This window comes from Cyprinus carpio, unplaced genomic scaffold (genome assembly GCF_018340385.1).
Source record: "Cyprinus carpio isolate SPL01 unplaced genomic scaffold, ASM1834038v1 S000006805, whole genome shotgun sequence".
Lineage (NCBI taxonomy): Eukaryota > Metazoa > Chordata > Actinopteri > Cypriniformes > Cyprinidae > Cyprinus > Cyprinus carpio.
In genome coordinates, this window is record NW_024879391.1 from 102,112 (window position 1) to 122,768 (window position 20,657).

General features: G+C 37.5%; 1 protein-coding gene and 1 long non-coding RNA gene across 2 annotated transcripts in view; both read right to left on the reverse strand.

Moving 5' to 3' along the window:
- LOC109110613 (NACHT, LRR and PYD domains-containing protein 3-like) overlaps nucleotides 1-16,327 on the reverse strand; it is an 80,972-nt gene extending 64,645 nt beyond the window's left edge. The window contains exons 1-8 of the mRNA XM_042756138.1: nucleotides 16,251-16,327; nucleotides 15,801-15,908; nucleotides 5,277-5,364; nucleotides 4,920-5,115; nucleotides 2,870-4,790; nucleotides 2,079-2,249; nucleotides 1,351-1,524; nucleotides 992-1,162 (exon numbers count right to left, since the gene is read on the reverse strand). Coding sequence (XP_042612072.1) covers nucleotides 992-1,162; nucleotides 1,351-1,524; nucleotides 2,079-2,249; nucleotides 2,870-4,790; nucleotides 4,920-4,953 — 2,471 coding nt within the window. The 5' untranslated portion in view covers nucleotides 4,954-5,115; nucleotides 5,277-5,364; nucleotides 15,801-15,908; nucleotides 16,251-16,327. The remainder of the gene's footprint in view (nucleotides 1-991; nucleotides 1,163-1,350; nucleotides 1,525-2,078; nucleotides 2,250-2,869; nucleotides 4,791-4,919; nucleotides 5,116-5,276; nucleotides 5,365-15,800; nucleotides 15,909-16,250) is intronic.
- A 1,027-nt stretch (nucleotides 16,328-17,354) lies between these two features.
- Nucleotides 17,355-19,629, reverse strand: LOC122144925. The gene is made up of 3 exons (XR_006159958.1): nucleotides 19,399-19,629; nucleotides 18,080-18,170; nucleotides 17,355-17,452 (listed from the first exon to the last, which is right to left on the reverse strand). It is a non-coding gene; the product is annotated as an uncharacterized LOC122144925 (long non-coding RNA).
- Nucleotides 19,630-20,657: the final 1,028 nt, after the last annotated feature.

Sequence of the window (20,657 nt, forward strand, 5' to 3'; positions counted from 1 at the left end):
ATTACGCATTGCTATTAGGAGCCTTTGTTGCGTGCTTGTCATCTTATCAAGAACTGCTTCTCTTAATCTGGGCTTTATCTTCGTCCACCCCTTAACTCGACCAACGCCTCTGTCCACTATCATCGATGCTGCGCCATTCTCCTCTATGTCGCAAAATATACCAGTCAATATGCATGCACCAGCGCCAGTTCGCAGCATCGATATTACTGTCTTCACTGGAAGTAGTTCTAAAAATTCTCGACTGAACCTAAGAATATAACAATTGTGAAAATTGTAGACTGACTGTAGAAGAATGTAGTGTAGCACACAGACTTTATAATAATTGTGAAACTGCTGTTTATTGTGCTGCACTGGCAGTTACACAGGGTTAATCACGCGGAGAGATGAGTGATTTCGGGCTGGTGCTCCTGTGATACAACTGTTCTGCTTGCCGCCTTTTGTCACCTGTCGCTCTTCAAACATTACAGTAGACATATTTACGGTTTTATAAACAGTATTGTTTTTAATCAGTTAGTCACGGCTAGAGTTTCGCCAGCGATCCACCCCTAGTGTTCACAGTTTAGCAGCTAAACTTTAGCTGTGAGCACGATTCGCTTGCATAAGTGTTTTGTATTTTATGTCATTATAAGAACGGATTGACTATATTATTGTTTTATGTAAAGGTGTTTTGTCAATGGTAGCTACTAACTGGCTCAAGGACTCATCTCTGTGCCAATCACAACAGGTTTGGCCAGCTGACCAATCAGAGCAGAGTAGGCTTGAGGAAGGGAGGGGGCTTGGTCGAAACTTGCTTGAAACTAATCATTTCCCTAATCATTGGCAAATGACACTTAATATTAAATGTATATTTTGAAAAAAATTACAATTTTTTTCTGAACTTAGATGCATTTAAACCTGATGTAGGGGACTCCAATACAATATTGGGACACTTTAAAATACCATATGACCTGCTCTTTAATTGTGCAATAAATACCACATTCAAAATTCTCACATCAGTGTGTTGAGTTTACAGTGTTTATCCTGCAGTAGAGCAGTGATCTGATTCACTCGTGTGTCTTCTAGTTCAAGTTCACTCAGATTCAACTCTCTCAGGAGTAACAGGTTTTTACCCACAATTCCTGTCACATACTGACAGGCTTCATCTGCAACAGGACCCAAAAACCTGCAGATGTGAAGATGAAATAGGATATCATTTAATTCCCAAATAAATTTGATGAAAAACAACATCCAAATTAGTTCTTAAATTAAATCTTTAATTTACTTTGATACAGCAGGTTCGTATTGGTGAAATATTTCTATAAATAATTCACCTGTATTTAATTTATTTTGTATTATTTCATCATGTCTCACCTCACTGTCTTCAGTTTACAGTTTGGATCCTGTAGTAAATCACTGAGCTCCTTCACTCCTGATTGTCCAGGATCATTTCCTATGAGATCCAGCTCTATCAGGTGTGACGGATTTGATCTCAGAGCTGAAGCCAGAGCTTTATAACCTTCTTCAGTGATACTGCAGTCTGAAAGTCTAGAACAAGAATGAAAATCATCTGATTAAGCAGCTATAGTAGAATTTTTCTACCTTAACAATATTAATCCCTAAAGTGACCTTCTACAGTGAATTGCAAAAGTAGAAACCTAATAGCCAAATAAATGGGTAAACAAAAGGCTCAGAGACCTTTAAAATGTCATCTTACATGAGAATATCCAGTGATCTGACAGTCACTCACATTAGCTATGTTTCCATCCAAATTTAATTAAACTTATGCACAAAATTGGAATATTACATTAAACATTTGTGAATAAAGCACAGTTTCCATCCAGTGAGTTGAAGAGAACAAAATCGTTACTTCCTGATTAACTTTCACTAAATACCACGTAGAAAAATTACATTTGCTGCAGTAGAAGTCACTGTATATAACATTTTTTGTATACAATAAATTACGAGCTTTAGACTACGTAGATGAAAACTGAAACTATGAAACTATTTAACAAATTTAGTGAACATTTTTTAAAGAATATGTAAAACAAAATCTTTAAGTTTGTTTGACATCCGTTTTTGTCTGTTATCACACAACTCACCTCAGTATCTCCAATTCACACATTATATTCTCTAGTCCAGTGCAGAGCAGCTTCACTCCTGAGTCCTGCAGATTATTATTGTTCAGGTTCAGCTCTTTTAGATTCATATCTGATCCAAGAACTGTAGCCAGAGCTGAACAGCTTCTGTCTGTTAAGTCACAATCATTCAGGCTACAAGGAAAAAAAATATCACATCAGGTTGAATACCAACAGTATAATACAGCACAGCTTTATTGACAATGAGTTACACATTTGAAAGCACTCCACAGTCTTTAGTGTCTTGAGGTGGAGAATATGGAGGTTATTGATCGGAACACTGAGAAGTTCTTGATAGACTTAAGCCCATTCACACCAACCGTGATAACTATAAAGATAACAATAAAGATATAGTTCTCAAAATCTTTCCCAATTTTAAAGAATACCAGAGTTCACACCACAGCCATAACAATAAAGGCACAGAAAAATGATATAGTTGGAATCACTTTCAGATCGATTTTATTTTGAGCTGATGAACTATAAAAACACTAACAGCCAATCAGAATCAATCCTGCTTTGACGAGCTAGAGAGTTTAAAGCAGCAAAATAACATATATTGTTCACTGGTGTGGACGCTAATATCGTTATTTTTATAGTTATCATTCTTGGCTTTAGACTTAAAATAGGAAGATTAAGATAACTTCATATTGGAGTGAAAATAACTATGGAACAAAATGTTTTATAAAAAAATGTATACTGTTCTTCTGCTACTGTTGATTAAAAAGCTGCTAAATAAAATTCATTAAATTACTTACAGAGCTCTTTTGGAGGTTTTGATGACTGATAATAATCTAACAAGACACTCGTCTGATTTCTTAAATTTCTGAAGCTCAAACTCCTCCAGCTCCTCCTCTGATGTCAACAACACAAAGGTCAAAGCAGACCACTGGGCAGGAGAAAGGTCAGAAGATGAGAGACTTCCTTTGCTAAGGTGAGTCTGAATATCTTTCACCAGAGTTTGATCATTCAGTTCATTCAGACAGTAGAACAGATTAATGGATCTCTCTGGAGACAGATTAGCTTCTAATTTCTGCTTGATGTACTGAACTATTTCCTTTTTGCTCTGGTCATTGTCATCTTGCTGAGTTAACAGACCTCGTAAGAGTCGCCGATTGGACTGGAGTGACAAACCGAGAAGGAAGCGAAGGAAAAGGTCCAGGTGTCCATTGTCACTCTCAAGTGCCTTATCCACTGCAGTTTTAAGCAGATCAGTCATGTTTTTTTTGGATTTGGCCTGGAGTAACAGAACAAAAAGGAAGTGAAGGAAAGGGTCCAGGTGTCCATTGGTACTCTTAAGTGCACTGTCCATGGCAGTCTTGAGAAAATCAGTCATAGTTGGGTCATGAACAAACACACTTTTCATGTTGATGTCTAGAAACAGATGTGCATAAAGGGCTGCAATAAACTCTTGAATGCTCAAGTGAACAAAACAGTACATGCTACCAAGAATGATCCCAGTTTCCTCCTTAAAGATTTGGGTACACATGCCTGAACACACTGATGCCTTATAGATGTCAATACCACAGGCTTCCAGGTCGGTGTCATAGAAAATCAGGTTGTTTCTTTCCAGCTGATGAAATGCCAGTTTTCCCAGTGAAAGGATGGCATCTTTATCCCATGAAACATCTGGTGTATATTCTCCATCATACTTTCGTCTGCTCTGCAGGATCTGAAAGCGGAGAAAGTGTGTGTACATTTGTGTCAGAGTCTTAGGAGTGTCTTCAGTATTCGATTCCTGCAGTGTTTTGGAGGTGTCATTAGCCTGATTGTTTTCTAGATCATTATTTCTTTTCTCCTCTAAAATGTTTTGGAGAACAGTGGCTGAAATCCAGCAGACGACTGGGATGTGACACATGATAAAGAGACTCTTTGATTTTTTAACATGATCAATGATTTCTTTGGCCTGATTCTGATCTTCAAATCGTTTTTTGAAATACTCCTCCTTCTGTACATCATTGAACCCTCGTACCTCTGTCAGCCGATCTATACAGTCAGGAGGAATCTTACTGGCAGCTGCTGGTCTGGTGGTGATCCAGATGAGAGCAGAAGGAAGCAGATTTCCCTTGATGAGGTTTGTCAAGAGAACATCCAGAGATGCTGGTGATGATACATCAGACCACTTCTCATTAACATCAAACTTCAAAGGAAGATGAAATTCATCCAATCCATCAAGAATAAACAGGACTTTTTGGTTCCTTCTTGCAATGTTCAGTCCTTTTGTCTCCGGAAAAAACTCAGTTATAAGGTCCAACAAACTTTGTTTTTCTTTTTCCTTTAAATTCATCTCCCGGAAAGGAAGAGGAAATATGAAACTAACATCATTATCTTTCTCTTCATCCAAACCAAAAAAAAACAAACTCACACAGACTGATTTCCTCCAGATGCCTGCCACTCCTTTTGTCAGTACAGTTCTGATCTGCTTGTCTTGTTCAGGTGCTTCAAACATGTTTGTGCACTCAATTGGTATCTCTTGTGATTCAGAATGTCTGGAAGTAACTTCAATCTGTCTTACTTCGTGTTTAGTATTGACCTGTTCACTACAACCCTGAGTTATATAGAGATCTGTGTAGATGTTATTCAGAAGTGTTGAGTCACCTTGCTTTGCAATTCCTTCAAACACACATTGATACTTTTTCTTTAGGCTGCATTTTAGCTGATGAACAAAGATCAGCTCATCTAAATACAGGGACAAAAAAAAAAAAAAAAAAAAAAAAAACATTTTTTTTTTTCGCATTTTGTTTTAGTATTAGTTTTCCCTGCTACAATTATAAGTGACAATATGACAGATGTCCATGAGTCTCTTACCTTCTAGAGTATTAGCAGCTTCATCTTGCTTCATCTCTCTCAGGAAGTAGAGTGTGAGATCAAGAGCTGCTTCTTTGATACTGCATCTGTTCTCATTAAAATCCTTAACAAAGTATTGTATGTCTTGCTTTTGTAATATTTTCTTAAACTTTTCCAGTTCATTCTTCAGAAATGTGATTATTTTGCTTTCAAGATCCTAAAACAAAGACATTTTAGCATTTTTATGGGTTCTTAAAAGGAAAAAATAAATATTTAAGATGAATCATTAATCAAATTTCTATTGAATATTGTTGCAAGCGTTGTTCATACCCTATTTGTTTATTATAAAAATAAACATTATCGAAAATGTTGTCCTACCTTGAAGATCCATAGGAGATTATCTTTCTCAAACAAATTCTTGCTCCTGTGAGTATGGACATCTGAATCTAATGTCTCATACTGAAGCCTATTAGTGAATAAAATAAAATACTGCATTTTCAGGGAAAATATAAGAGAAACAGTTTGCAATTGTTTTTAAAGAAAGACAGATAGAAAGCAATAGCAGTTTAAGTTCACACTGTTAAAGTACAGGACCTATTTAAGTGTAAATTTAGGTAAATATTAGGTCTCTCATTGTAATATTTTCTGTCCTACATGCAAATAAAACAAGGGCTGGTGAATAATAATACAGTAGGTGGCCAACCAGAGTGTGCTTTCTACCACCGCGGGCGCCGCCACCGCCGCGTCTGCAAAGTGTGTTTGCAGCTTTTGACTGCTGAGTGGCGCTTTAACCACAAGTTATCAAACAAATGCATCAAAGCACATTTTCGCAAATAGCCGTCAGCTTTGCCTACGGCTTGTGTTACATTTGAGGCTGCACTCAGAGGAAAAATGAAAAGAAAAAAACACTGTAGTTAAAAATATTAAATATTCACAAATTAAAAATTAATATCCTACTCAATAAAATAAATAAAATAGAATAAAACACGCAAATACTGTTATTCGTTACCTGTTGCATGTTTTATAAATTATTTCCATTATTTTAGTAAAAAGGCACAAACGTGAGGCACTGAATAATTTCGTGAAGGGCACTGGAATACCCCCACTCCCATTATTTAGTCCAAATCCAAAATGCGAAAACATCTCGATTCACGTGATGGTAACCTCACGTCCCCTGAAGGAGGGAACGAGAGCGCCATGGGCGGTGACCACTAAAGAGGTGGGATATTCAATAGACCCACCTACTTAGAGTGTAAACTAAATGAGCTAATGCACATTGGCATGTACTATTGTGCATCCAGCTGCCGCTGATCACAGCGTGAGTATAAGATGGCAGCAGGTGCAATGCATGCCAGGTTTTCGCTGAGGAGCCGAGCTGGAGACCCATCAGCTCAAGCCGTGGTACAGCAACATAGCAGATGGGATGTGATGACATCTCCTGCTCCCTCCCTTCAGGGAACGCAGGGTTACCATACGATAAAATCGGTGACGCCCCTTTCAGTCTGTCACTCTCGGCGTAATGTCGGTGACAGACGAAATTGGGATCCCTACCAAAGCGCCATGGGTGCTGTCCCTTCCAGTGCCCTGTGCGAGCCGCCATGCCTCTATTAGGTGTAGGCTGGGGTTCGGAACAAGTAGTTCCACTCACCATTGTCAAAGCACTACCTCACTGGGTGAGATTGCATAACATTGGGAAAACGTACCCATTCCGCTTGGAACAGGGACGCTGCGGAAGCCCCATCCTTCCCGAAGGAGTTTTCAGTAGCAAATACACATATCTGTTTAGGTGTATATGGAGAAATTTGAGGTGATTAAAACCCTCTTGGGAAGGCAGAAGTCTGCCGGGGAAACACGGGCTCTAAGGCTATACCGTGGACTATACACGTATGAGTACCGCTTAGGTCTCAATATGAAACCCAGCCTTCCATGGTTCTCACAGATTCATCATGAAGGCCTGTCGCCGGACGCCCGGCCAAGGCCCAGCTGCCTAGGGTGATGGAGGATCTCAACTAGGGTCTACAGTACAGACACTCTGGAGACGTTTTAGCAAGCCGACACTAACCAGGGCCTCTCAGTGCCACTCACCCGCTTGAGGTGAGAACACAGGAGGATACCGCCTCTACGAAGGCTATAGAACCAAGCAAACGTGTTAGGGGTCGCCCAGCCCGCAGCTCTACAAATATCTGTAAGCAAGGTGCCACAAGCCAGCGCCCAGGAGGATGCAACACCCTGGCACCCTGTGCCTGATAAGCCAGGACTATGGCATCCACAATCCAGTAGCCATCCTCTGCTTAGAGACGGCATTCCCCTTCTGCCGGCCTCCAAAACAGACAAAGAGCTGGTCTGAGGTCCTGAAGCTTTGTGTCCAGTCTACGGCAACCTGGAATTTGAGGGTGGAGGGAGACAGCATTCGCTCCAGCCCCTGCTGCAGAAAGGAAAGCACGACCACAATCGGGCATCTTCGGGGGTCTTCTCTGCGTTAAAGTACACCACTCAACGAACAGGTTCCACTTCAAGGCATAAGCGTGTCTCGTAGATGGTGCTCTTGCCGAAGTGATGGTGTTCACTACCTCCTGGGGTTCGCCTTAGAACCTCCGCTGTCCTGCCCAGGGACCAGACATGGAGTTTCCAAAGGTCTGGACGCCGGTGCTAAACGGTAGCCCCGTCTCTGAGTCAGTAGATCCTTCCTCAGAGGAATCGGACAAGGAGGGGCTGTCGCAAGGAGCACTAGATCGAGGAACCAGGTCCGAAAATAAATGCAAGCGCCACTAGCAAGACTTTGCCTCCTCGCCCTCCCAGACTTTGCACAGTGTCTGCAATGAGCATAGGCCCTGCGGACAGCAGTGACAAGAAGCAAACACACAGAAAAGAAAACAGCTCTCTCACCAGAACCAAACACGAACCGTCTTCACGGCTCGAACAGATCTTCGTCAGCTGGACTGTCAGGGGGATGCGAGCATGCATTCTCCCGGGAGCATTAGCTCGAGACAGCTGGATCAGCTGTCTGAGTTGAGCAGGCCCAAGAATGTGAACAGTGCGAAGTGACCTCAGAACCTCCGACTCCAAAGAAGGAGGTGGGCGGGTGAGCTGCGATTCAGCGACATCGTGGGGGCAGGAACTCACCTTGTTGGTTGATGCACGCCCGCGATGCTGTTGTCCATTGAGATCAGCACGTGCCTTTGCCTTGTAAGTGATGACCTTTGAGATGGTTCAAGGCAAGGCACACAAGCTAATAACTCTAGGCACTGATGCGCCAATGCAGCCGCTTGGGCCGTCCAAACCACGCGGAGACTGCATGCCCGTTGTACATGGCCATGGCCCCAGCGGTGGTGGGTAGGCATGGCGCCACAGCATGCCTGGAGATCTGTTTAAGCTTCCTGCTTGCCTTGCTGCTGTTTTGTGATCGTAGCTCCGTGTAGCTTTGTTTTTCTGTAAAATCTTTATATTACTATCACTCTTTAAAGTTTAAAGTGATAAAATATAACTTAATTCCCACCATATTTCTGATATTATCTATCAATCTAATCTGATTAATTTGATCGTTCACTTTTATTTTTAAATCCAGCGGAGTGCAGTGCACCTGCATCAGCGTTAGTAATTCCATAGCTTGTCATTAAGCGTTTCCATTCGCGCCTATCGCTGTTTTTCTTTTTCTCCTCTCCTCTCTCTGTACTCTCTCACAATCCGGGTTTTTCACAAGTTCATCAAACAACTGTGGTAGGAGAATCTTTCATCAAACGGTGAGTAATGAAGCTTCTCCTGCTTCTTGTTATTTGCACTGCTTGCCACATGTATAGTTTATCTATCTCTCTGTTGGTGAAGAGGGATTCACGTAATAATGTTAAATGCAGGGAAATAAGTTAGGCTGACAGAGAAGATTTCAAGAATTAGATACACGATCCAAACTTTAATTGAGGACAGTAGGAATGTGGAGGGCTCAGAATCACGACTTTGGATGCATCTAGCTTCAGGAGTCCTGTACATTGTTAGGTTCGGTAACAGGGCCTTTGCAGCAGGGGAAGACTGGGTGACTGTGGAGGCGGCATAGTGAGTGGGTCTAAACACCACTCTTCTGTTCGATCAAAACGGTAAACAGAGTTCCTCCCCACCCCAGTGATGCACCCACTGAGAAACCTGATGAAAGTGCTCTAGTTATTGGCGAATCTATTGTACGGAGCATGAAAAATAGAGAGACACCAGCCACCATAGTCCAATGTTTACACGGAGCCAGAGCGCCTGGACATCTTAGCAAATTTAAAGTGCTGGATAATGCTAAGCGTGAATACAGTAAAGATTGTTATTCACGGTAGCTAATGATGTTTCACACTTCGGCCAGTCGGGAGATCACTAAAAAAATAACATTAAAGAGGTGTGTGTGAACTTGCAAGCATGATGTCAGACACTGTTATATGCTCTGGCCCCTCCCTGCCCCACCCGTGGTGATGAGACCACTATACAGCAGATTGTCATTGACTACTCAATGGCTGGATGTCTAAGTGGTACCCGCAGAATAACATAGGTTTCATAGACAATTGGGCGAGCTTTTTAGGGCAGACCCTGACCTGTTGAAGAAGATGATGGTATTCATCCCTCCTGGTGGTGCGCTCTTCTCTCTAGAAATAGCGGCACATAGAGTTTGTACTTGACTAAATGGGGCCCAGGTCAGGGAAGCAGACAGACTGGCTAAACCGACCGCCTGCTAGCCGCCTCCAGTCACATAAGTCAGTTAATTCTCAGCACATAGAGACTCTTTCACCTAGATATCACACTATAGAGACTGTGTCTGTTCCCTGAACTAGAAAATACAAAAAATGCCCAAACCAATTTAAGAGTAACAATTTAATTGAGGTTCAAAAAATAAAAAAAAACAGATGTAATCACGGATAAACAAATGATAAAGCTTGGCTTATTGAATATCAGGTCCCTTTCCACGAAAGCACTTTTTGTAAATAATATGATCACTGATCATAATCTAGATGCACTCTGTTTGACCAGAAACTGTCTAAAACCTGATGATTACATTATTTTAAATGAGTCTACACTTAAGATTACTGTTATAAAACATGAGCCACATCTAAAAGGTAAAGGGGGAGGTGTTGCTTCAATTTATAACAATGTTTTCTAGGATTTCTCAGAGGGCAGGCTTCAAAGTATAACTCATTTGAAGTATTGGTGCTAAATATAACATTATCCAGAGAAACAAATGTTAATGATAAATCCCCGTGTGATGTTTGTAGAAGGGCTACTGTATACAGGCCACTAGGACACCATACAGACTTTATTAAAGAGTTTGCTGATTTTACATCCGAGTTAGTGCTGGCTGCAGATAAATTTTAATTGTTGGTGATTTTAATATCCATGTTGATAATGAAAAAGATGCATTGGGATCAGCATTTATAGACATTCTGAACTCTCATTGGGGTTAGACAACGCGTCTCAGGACCTACTCATTGTCGAAATCAGTACTCTAGATTTAATACTGTCACATGGAATTGATGTTGATGGTGTTAAGAATTATGCAGCAATAGCGATGATATCTCAGATCATTATTTAGTTTTGTGCAAACTTCATATAGCTAAAACTGTAGATTCTACTTTGTCATTGCAAGTATGGTAGAACCATCACTTCTACTCACAAAAGACTGCTTTGTAGGCAATCTTCCTGATGTACCCCCAGTTCTTAGCATATCCAAAACCTCAGAACAACTTGATGATGTAACAGAAACTATGGACTCTCTCTCTTTCTAGCATTTTTAAATACAGTTGCTCCGCTGCGCTTAAAGGAAGGTTAAGGAAAACAGTCTGACATGGAGCGCAGCTGGAGGAAAACAAACACCTAAAGAGAGCAGCCCGGAAAATGGAGCGCAGCTGGAGGAAAACAAAACTAGAGGTATGTCAGTGTGCTTGGAGGAAAGTAGCTATCTTACAGAAAAGCATTAAAACTGCTAAATCTGATTACTTTCGTCTCTTTTAGAAGAAAACAAACATAACCCCAGGTATTTATTCAATACAGTGGCTAAATTAATCGAACAATAAAGCATCAACAAGTGGTGACATTTCCCAACATCACAGCAGTAATGACTTTATAGACTACTTTACTTCTTAAGTCGATACTATTAGAGATAAAATTTTAACCATGCAGCCATCAGCTACAGTATCAGGAACATCAGACAGTGCACTATAGATCCCCTGAGGAACAGTTCCACTCATTCTCTACTATAGGAGAGGAAGAATTGTATAAACTTGTTAAATCATCTAAACCAACAAAATGTATGTTAGACACAATTCCATCTAAGCTCCTAAAAGAGGTGCTTCCAGAAGTCATAGATCCTCTTCTGACTATTATTAATTCCTCATTGTTTTTAGGATATGTCCCCAAAACCGTTCAAACTGGCTGTTATTAAGCCTCTCATAAAAAACCCCACAACTTGACCCCAAAAGAACTAGTTAATTATAGACCGATCTCGAATCTCCCTTTTCTGTCAAGATACTAGAAAAGGTAGTATCCTCTAATTATATTCCTTCTTAGAGAAAAATGGCATCTGTGAGGGTTTCCAGTCAGGATTTAGACCGTATCATAGTACTGAGACTGCTCTCCTTAGAGTTACAAATGACCTGCTCTTATCATCTGATCGTGGTTGTATTTCTCTGTTAGTGCTATTGGATCTTAGTGCTGCGTTCGACACTGTTGACCACACTATTCTTTTGCATAGGCTAGAACACTTTGTTGGCATTAATGGAAGTGCATTAGCATGGTTTAAATCGTACTTATATGACCACCATCAATTCGTAGCAGTTAATGAAGAGGTATCAAAACCGTTCACAAGTGCAGTATGGAGTACCTCAAGGCTCAGTACTAGGGCAGTTACTCTTCACGCTTTACATGTTACCCTTGGGAAATATCATCAGGAAACACAGTGTTAGCTTTCACTGTTATGCTGATGATACTCAGCTCTATATTTCTTCGCGCCCCGGCAAAACATACCAATTTGAAAAACTAACGGAATGCATAGTCGATATAAAAAACTGGATGACGAGTAATTTCTTACTGCTAAATTCTGAAAAAACAGATGTGTTAATTATAGGACCTAAAAGCTCTGCATGTAATGACCTAGAATGCTGTCTAAGATTTGATGGCTGCTCTGTCAATTCTTCGTCATCAGTTAGGAACCTAGGTGTGCTATTTCATAGCAACCTTTCCTTCGAAAGCCACGTTTCTAGCATTTGTAAAACTGCATTTTTCCATCTCAAACATATATCTAAATTACGGCCTATGCTCTCAATGTCAAATGCAGAAATGTTAATCCACGTAGACTTGTGAAGATTTATTTTTAATGCAGATCCCATACTGTAACCTAAAAGAAATGTGCTCTTTTACTATTCATATTCAAGTGTTTGTGGGGAAAATTATTGATGCACATGAATGACAAGGAGGCGCCCTCGCAATCTTTTTTTTTTTTTTTTTTTTTTTTTCCTGATAATGAAATAACTAAAAACTGGGGTGCCTTACATACATGAGAAATATACCTACAGAAAGCTTGAAATGTTTACTTTTAAACGAACCAATTCGAGACAAAAGCAAATACTCCCTAATTATGCGGATCCTGTGGAGATGAGAGCACTGTGAATTTCATCTTCTAGCCGACAAGAAAACATTAGTTTATTAATAAATAAATAAAAGGTCTCCTTTTCACAATTATTAGGCTACTTCTGCCTGTGCTTTGTGGCAAACTTAATGCGTGTGCTTGAGCGCGGTATATATTAAGGCTCATTATGGATAAGACTGTGTTAATTTAATATAAACCTGCGATTAGTTGAATAATGACAAATGAACGACTAACTAGAAAAATCTTATGTGGGGGGCAGTCCTATTAAATACCTTCTAGACACCTCTGTTAAAGTTTTTAAAGCATGTTATACACGTTCATAGACGGATACTTTTCTGATGTCTGGACTCTGTTTGGGATTTAGAAAAACACAAAAATATTGGTAATGAATACATTCTGTGAGAATTTATATTTCAGGTTTTGACTGCGAATGTCACGCCAGTAATGCTGGAATTGCCCAATAATGAAACTAAAAATAATTAGGCCTATGTGATTTCTCGGGACAGTTTCTTATTACTGCAATATATTTTTACATTTATATTGACAAAACGACTGCAGCGCTGCCGTGTACAATTAAAACTGAAAATAGTACAAAGGAGCATAGGCTATACATTCAGAACAAAAGTTTTTTTTCTCTTTGGCAGATGCGTGTCCCTTTCGCCAGTTTCTTTGTCTCTCTCTCAGAAGCGCCTCATCTCTCCTGAGATAAAACAAAAACATATTGTATTCAATACTCTTTAGGCCTATGCAGTTGCAAAAATTGCAAAAGCCAAACCCCAGCTGAACTGAATTGAGTCACTACTGGTTGCTTAGTGTAAAATAGACATGCGCTATCTAAAAAAAAATGGTGTAACATAAACCAGCGAACTGCAAAACACATTTGTATTAATCATTTTATATATTATTTTATTATTGTTATCAATATAAATATTATCAATATAAATAAATAAAAAACACCACAACCTGGGATTTGAACCTGTGTTGCTAAAATCATAGACTAACTTGATAAATGAAACTTCCCTTTTTCAGTCACGCTCTTCATTCATCTCACTTCGCAATAATAAAAATAACCGTGTCATCAAGCAGAAAATTCTTGTGTGTTTATTATATATATTCCCGCTGGGCCGGTCTGTTTTTTGCCCACCAGGGTGTGTTGTCATGCTACTGGGTTGGAATATGCTGCCTGCACTCACAGCAGCCCTACTCTTTTTATTTATTATTTTCTCGCAGCCCATATTATTATTTTCACCAGACAATAATAATAACAAATTCTCAATTGATAATTAATCATTCTTTTTTACAAAAATCAATGGTTTCTAATTGTTGGTTGAAAAAATACATATAATATGCGCATATAATACTGCTGCTCCCAACGATCAATTTATTCTTAGATTCAATATATTCAAATAAATTGATCTATATAATAAAATAAATTGATCCATTGTAGAAAATAATTATTGTTCATTGCACAAATTCCTTATTGTCTGTTCGTTAAAAATATTTCTAATCAATATTTATCATGAAGCTATACTGTTGAAAGATACTAAGAACATCAGCAAAGAAGATTAGAGACAGAGAAGATTATAATGATTTGATGTGAACTGTGCTATTTTGCAATCTCCAAAAAAAAAACGTAGTGTTGGCTATTCTTAAACTTGGACCTCATTATATTGAAGTCAATCCAAACACCAGAAGCAACCTACACTCTCTTTAAGTGTTCTTTCATTGAAAAGTATGCATTTTTATTAATTCACAGGCTATATGGTTGAAATAATAATGTTTTAGTTTAAAGTGCCGTTTTCCAAAAAAAAAAAAAATACTTTATTAACTAACTTTCAAAAAACCTCAATTTTTTTTTTTTATATATACTAGATTTAAGTTGAATTTCAATACTATTAAACTGACTTTAAAATCTCAAGGAGTTTATAAATTGAAAGGGGTGAAAACGTCACAGTGCCTGTTAAATAGCCTAAATGAACTTGTATCTTGTATAGTAGCCTAACCGAAGACCTTGATTGAATGTTACCATGAAACTAACAATATAATTAAATTTTTTAAAAATTAACAATTCCTGTATAAAATGGGACAGCAACCTTTATATCAAACACTTTTAAATTGTCCACAGATGAGCAATACGGGAGGCAGGAACACGAAACTTGTAAATAGTTAAAGAAAGTAAATGGGCATGCACAATTTTTAGGGGGAGGAGGCATTTTTGTTTCTTAAAAGTAATTTTCAGATGCAATGGGAAAAAAAACGGGATAAACACAAACACGAAACTTGTAAATAGTTAACAACATAGCCTAGATTAACCCACAGTAACAAAATTTAACCGATGAATTTGTTAAACCACAGTAACACAGTAACACAGCACGATCAAACAGCTAAGGCAGAAAATACTCAATTTTTGGTCACACAGTAAAGGCATAATTCGAGAAAAACGTCAAGAATAATCAAGAATAATAGCAGAATTAATAAGAATTATTTTTAAATGCTGGAACGTTCTCATTTCGCTCTGCATATGGAACCTGAAGGGTTGCCAAGAATGAACTGAAATGAACACATTTACCTTTTAATCTGTGTGTGTGTATATATATATATATATATATATATATATATATATATATATATATATATGACTATTTAATAACAATAGCATGCAGTAAGAGCCTTTGTGTAAAGGTCTTTTAATTTTTGATGCATAGACTGTAGCCTAAGACTATCCCACGTTTTGAAATTAACTCACTGTAAATTTTCTAATGGTTTTTAAGTATGTTACAATGTTATATTATAATGTTGTTTCATCTCTACTTACAAAACAAAATCTCACAATACAAATCACAAAAACTTACAATTTAATTAACTCTGACTGACTTGTAGTTAACGCTGAGGCCCTGTGGCGGCGGTACATGCGGCGGTATTACCCATTCTGGTTGTCCACCTACTATATATTCTGCATTGACAATAGGTATTTTCATACACTGTCGAGCAGTTATGTTATGTTATGTTAATGGAGATTGCAAAATAGCACAGTTCACATCAAATCATTATAATCTTCTCTGTCTCTAATCTAACAGTATAGCTTCATGATAAATATTGATTAGAAATATTTTTAACGAACAGACTATGTGCAACCAACAATAAGAATTGGCACACTGCCACCACTTCTCTTCTCCCAAAGATCAATTTATTTGAATATATTGAATCTAAGAATAAATTGATCGTTGGGAGCAGCAGTATTATATGCGCATATTATATGTATTTTTTCAACCAACAATTAGAAACCCATGAAATACCTTTTGGTAGATGATGTTTTTTTCTCACTTAAGTCCGGTTGCACACCTCCTTTTGAATGGTCACTCTTCACAGACACAGAGCTGAACACATGTGAGCCTGATCTTACGCTAATGACACAAACAACAGAGGAAAAAAGAAAAAAAATATTACAGGGGGGAGGTACTTCAGTCCAATTTATTATTTTTTATGTTGTAATTTGTAATTAATATACGATTATAGCCATACATTTGTTCTACTATACTTATACATGTCTGGTTGAATGATCTATTGTATTTTATTTATGTCTTTTAATCACTGCCTGTATAACTGTATTGAAAAATAAGCTCCAGACCAGAGTTCAGTAAAGATTACCAGACATTGTGTTCAGTGATTTATTTTTTTATTCAGTCAACATCTAACACAAAATACACAGTGGCAAAATTAGCTAACATAATGCTTTAATGTCATACCTTTTGGAAGATGATGATTTTTTCTCATTTAAGTCCGGTTGCACACCTCCCTTTGAATGGTCACTCTTCACAGACACAGAGCTGAAAACATGAGCATAATCTTACACTGATGACACAGAGAACAGAGATAAAAAAAGAAAAGAAAAAAAATATAGGAGATATTTCAATCCCATTTGAAGAGATTTTGTGTGCCAAATTGGAGTTTGTTTAGTTCAGTTTAACACAACTAATTCACTAACTCATCAGGCCTGATATAAAGGAATCACAGGTAAACTACCAGTCAAGTAAAGTACTGGTTTCTCATCCTGCACAATATCCACTTCACTGAAAAACACAACTGGCTCTAAAATTGTATTATAGTGCAATCATATTAAATCTCATGAGTAAATAAACTCTGTTGATCACATTGACCTGATGGGAAAATACTACAGCAAAATATCTTCTTGTTTCTATAGCAATGAATATACTGAACAATGAAAAGTGTACAGTGGACAAATCTGAGAAAGAGACACAAACCTTTTTAAATTTTCCTTTAAAAATATCCACTGATTTACACTGTGAAGCTGAGTTTGATGTGTATTAGTATTCATTTGAAGTAATTCTAGTTTGCCAATTATTTACATTTAATACCCACTAAACATGCAACCTGAAACTTTATATGATAAATAAAATATATTACAGTTAAACCCCACAGAGAGACAAATATGTGCAGTGAAGACCAAAAGTCAAATTTGAAGCTCAATCAGTTGACAGAGTCAGTCACCTCTCAGATAAATACAGACAATGCTTGTAACATAAATGCCAGAACAGAAAGAATGGTTCTAAGAATACTATGATCACTTATTCATTATTAAATAAAAGAGGAGGGGATTTGAAATCCATCCCATTCAGAAATAATAAATATTAGACCAGTTTCAAGTTGTTTTTAGCCTAGAACGATCTAAAAGATGTAATAGGAAGTTCTAAACTCAAGTTTTGCACAGCATTTGACATGACAGCAGCGAGAAAAGACTCCATTGTTGATGGGATTTTATTCTTCACAGACAGTGTTTAAAATAATTATCTAAACACAGACTCAGTCTTACACTCTACCTGTTCCTCTAGAGAGACTCATCTCAGATAGAGAGTCCTTTCCTCGGCTCCTCTGACATCCTGCAGCTAAACAGACTGGTTTGTGAAAACAATCAGATGCTCATCATGACCTGGAAATGACAGTATTTTACTGAAATAACATGACAGATGGATGAATGTTGAGTTAATTAATAAACAATATTTATATAAAAAAAGAGCTACAAACAAATATTGTAATCATATACTTTTATTACTATGCAATTAATAAGCATTATGTGGTAACACTTCACAATAAGGTTCCAATTTTTAACATTAGTTTACGTGAACAATGAAATATACTTAAAGCTTAAAGCTTTACTTAATCCTAGTTAATATTAATATCAACATTTACTTATGCATTTTTTAAATTCTAAAGATGTATTTATGAATATTAATAAACAGACCTGAGCTAACATGAACTAACAATGAGCAGTTGTATTTTTATTAGGTACCGTTAACAAATATGAATAAATACTGTAAGAAATGTTTTACTTATTGTTAATGTTAGTTAACGCATTAATTAATGTTAACTAACGGACCTTATTTTGAAGTGCTACTAATTATGTTTACACAGTGATTGACAACATTGTTGGTAAAACAATGAATACTTGTTTTTATGCAGTGATATGCTATGAAAACCAAAATTTTGGCATTTGTTTTATTCTTTAAAATTAATGTAAATGGTTTTAAGGAACATCGGTGTGTTGGAGTTTATCTACCTGTCTGAATTCACATAACCCAGTGTTGTGTAATATTCAGTTGGTGGAGCATCCATGAATATTCATTATAGTTCCCTGTTGTGGGCAGGTCCTTGAGACAACACACAAACGAATGGAACCGAAAATATTAGCGCAACTTACTTGTCAAAATCGCAACTTGTTTAATGGATTATTTCTAAAAGGTAATGAAGTTTCAATTTTAAGTTATAACTGCAAGTTTCAAAACCATGCAAAGTTTGTGGAATATGATAAATCATCATATTTTCTGAACCCCCTTAAGCATTTAGGGTCCCCTAAGGGACCTCCCGTCAACTGCCAGTAAAACAGAGAAACAAATCTGCTGAGAAAATTAGCCCACTGTGGGTCATTCTAAACAACACTGAATGCTGTCAGTTGCTTTTGTACTGTTTACATTCTTCATAATACTGTCAGAAAAAAAAATAGCATTCATTTTTGGATTTTGGTCCTGAATGTAGTGTTAAAGGAGTGTTTCTTTATTTTTTTCCCTCCTTCTTCGTAAATTCACAAAAAAATATATACAAAAATTTTTATAACAAAAATATTTTTTTGTAATCCTTATACACAAAAAAAAATCCACAGAACACACTCACATCCACATACACCTTCTTAAAAAACACAAAAAAAAAAAATAACCCCCTCCTGTTGCGGCCTTTGATGTTGAAATAAGCTGATGATGAGTAAAATGCTGTAAATAGCCAATCTGTATCTTTCAGTGATTTTCTTACAGATCAGGACACATTTATGTGGCTAATCTCGCTAAATATATTGCCAAATATTTCATGCAAATACTGCTTAACCATGCCCGGGCCAGATCCTAACCTTACCTTAAATGAGGGACGTCTATTAGTATAGATATGGCTGTGTAGACATTTTTATTAGGCTATCATTTTTATTATAAACATTCAAGGGAACAGTTGGAATTCATATAGGCGCGAAGAATGTAACACAAAAAAACAAACGAACAACATTTTTATGTCAAGCTCTCAAAGGCCCATATAGCACTGCACCTGATGGAAATGTCTGACTTAAGAATACTTTCGATTTAATAATACTATACATTTAGAGATACAGACCTATGATGTGAGGATTGAATAATGCAAAAATGGTGCCAAAAAAAAAACTTTCAAAACAATATTTTTCGATAAACTTTAACTTTAAACGGTAACAGGTGTTTGAGTCTGGCTGCCTCAGGAAACAGGCAGACATTATATAAGTTAACATTTAAATCACACTTACATGAAATCCGTGAAACAATAACATAATTCCCTCAAACAACTGTATTCGTATTTTAAACTTACTTGCAGTAGTTCAGACGGTCGTGTGCACCAGGAAGTCTTTGAAACACTTTCGATTTGTGATCGCTGTTAAACACACCTACATCACGAGTGTTGTTTGTCACATGATAAATCAAAATCCAATTTAAATATATTGAATGACCATTCCGATATCCTCATTTTGATTTGTTAAAGCTGAATTTGCATCTCATGACCACAGACCCCCAGACTTTACAAAGTAACCAGCAGCACAGAGACGACACTCAACATGTAGCCTGATATTACCGTTTCATATATGAATCTTATACATTAATCAGACTGAAACTGGCAGCTGTAACAGTAGCGCCATCTCTTGGCAGTGAAGTGAACGTGTAGAAAAGTTACAGTAAAAAAAACATTTTAAAGAGCAGGTCATATGGTATTTTATAGTGTCCCAATATTGTATTGGAGTCCCCTACATCAGGTTTAAATGCATCTAAGGTCAGAAAACATTGAAATTTTCTCACAATATACATTTAATATTAGAGTCATTTGCCAATGATTAAAATGATTCGTTTCAAGCAGGTTCGGAGCAAGCCCCTCCCTTCCTCAAGCCTACTCTGCTCTGATTGGTCAGCTGGCCAAACCTGTTGTGATTGGCACAGAGATGCCAGTCCTTGAGCCAGAGGTTAGCCAGCGCTACACTGAGCAAAGCACCTTTACATAAAACAATAATATAGTCAATCCGTTCTTATAATGACGCAAAAATACAAAAACATATGCAAGCGAATCATTGCCCACAGCTTAAGTTTAGCTGCTAAACTGTGAACACTAGGCGGATACGTTAGCCGAGTGCTAAACGTGATAACTGATTAAACAATACAGTTTGTAAGCCAAAATATGTCTACTGTAATGTTTGAAGAACGACAGACAAAAAGACGCTTGGTCTTAACTTTTTAATCAGAACGCAGAACAGTTGTATCACAGGAGCACCGGCCGAAATCCTCATCTCTCCCGCATTAACCCTGTAACTGCCAGTGCAGCACAATAAACAGCAGTTTCACAATTATTATAAAGTATGTGTGCTACACTACATTCTTTATTATTAAACATAGTAATTAGAACAACATCAGTATTTTGAGCACTCAATTGAAAATGTACACCTAACGTATCAATGCATTACTACTTTTACGGAGTGCCAGTGGTTCAGAGAGAGCTTGTTGGTCAAATTAAGAAGATTAGAAGCCAAAGATAAGATATAAAGCCCAGATTAGAGAAGCAGTTCTTGATAAAATGACAAACTG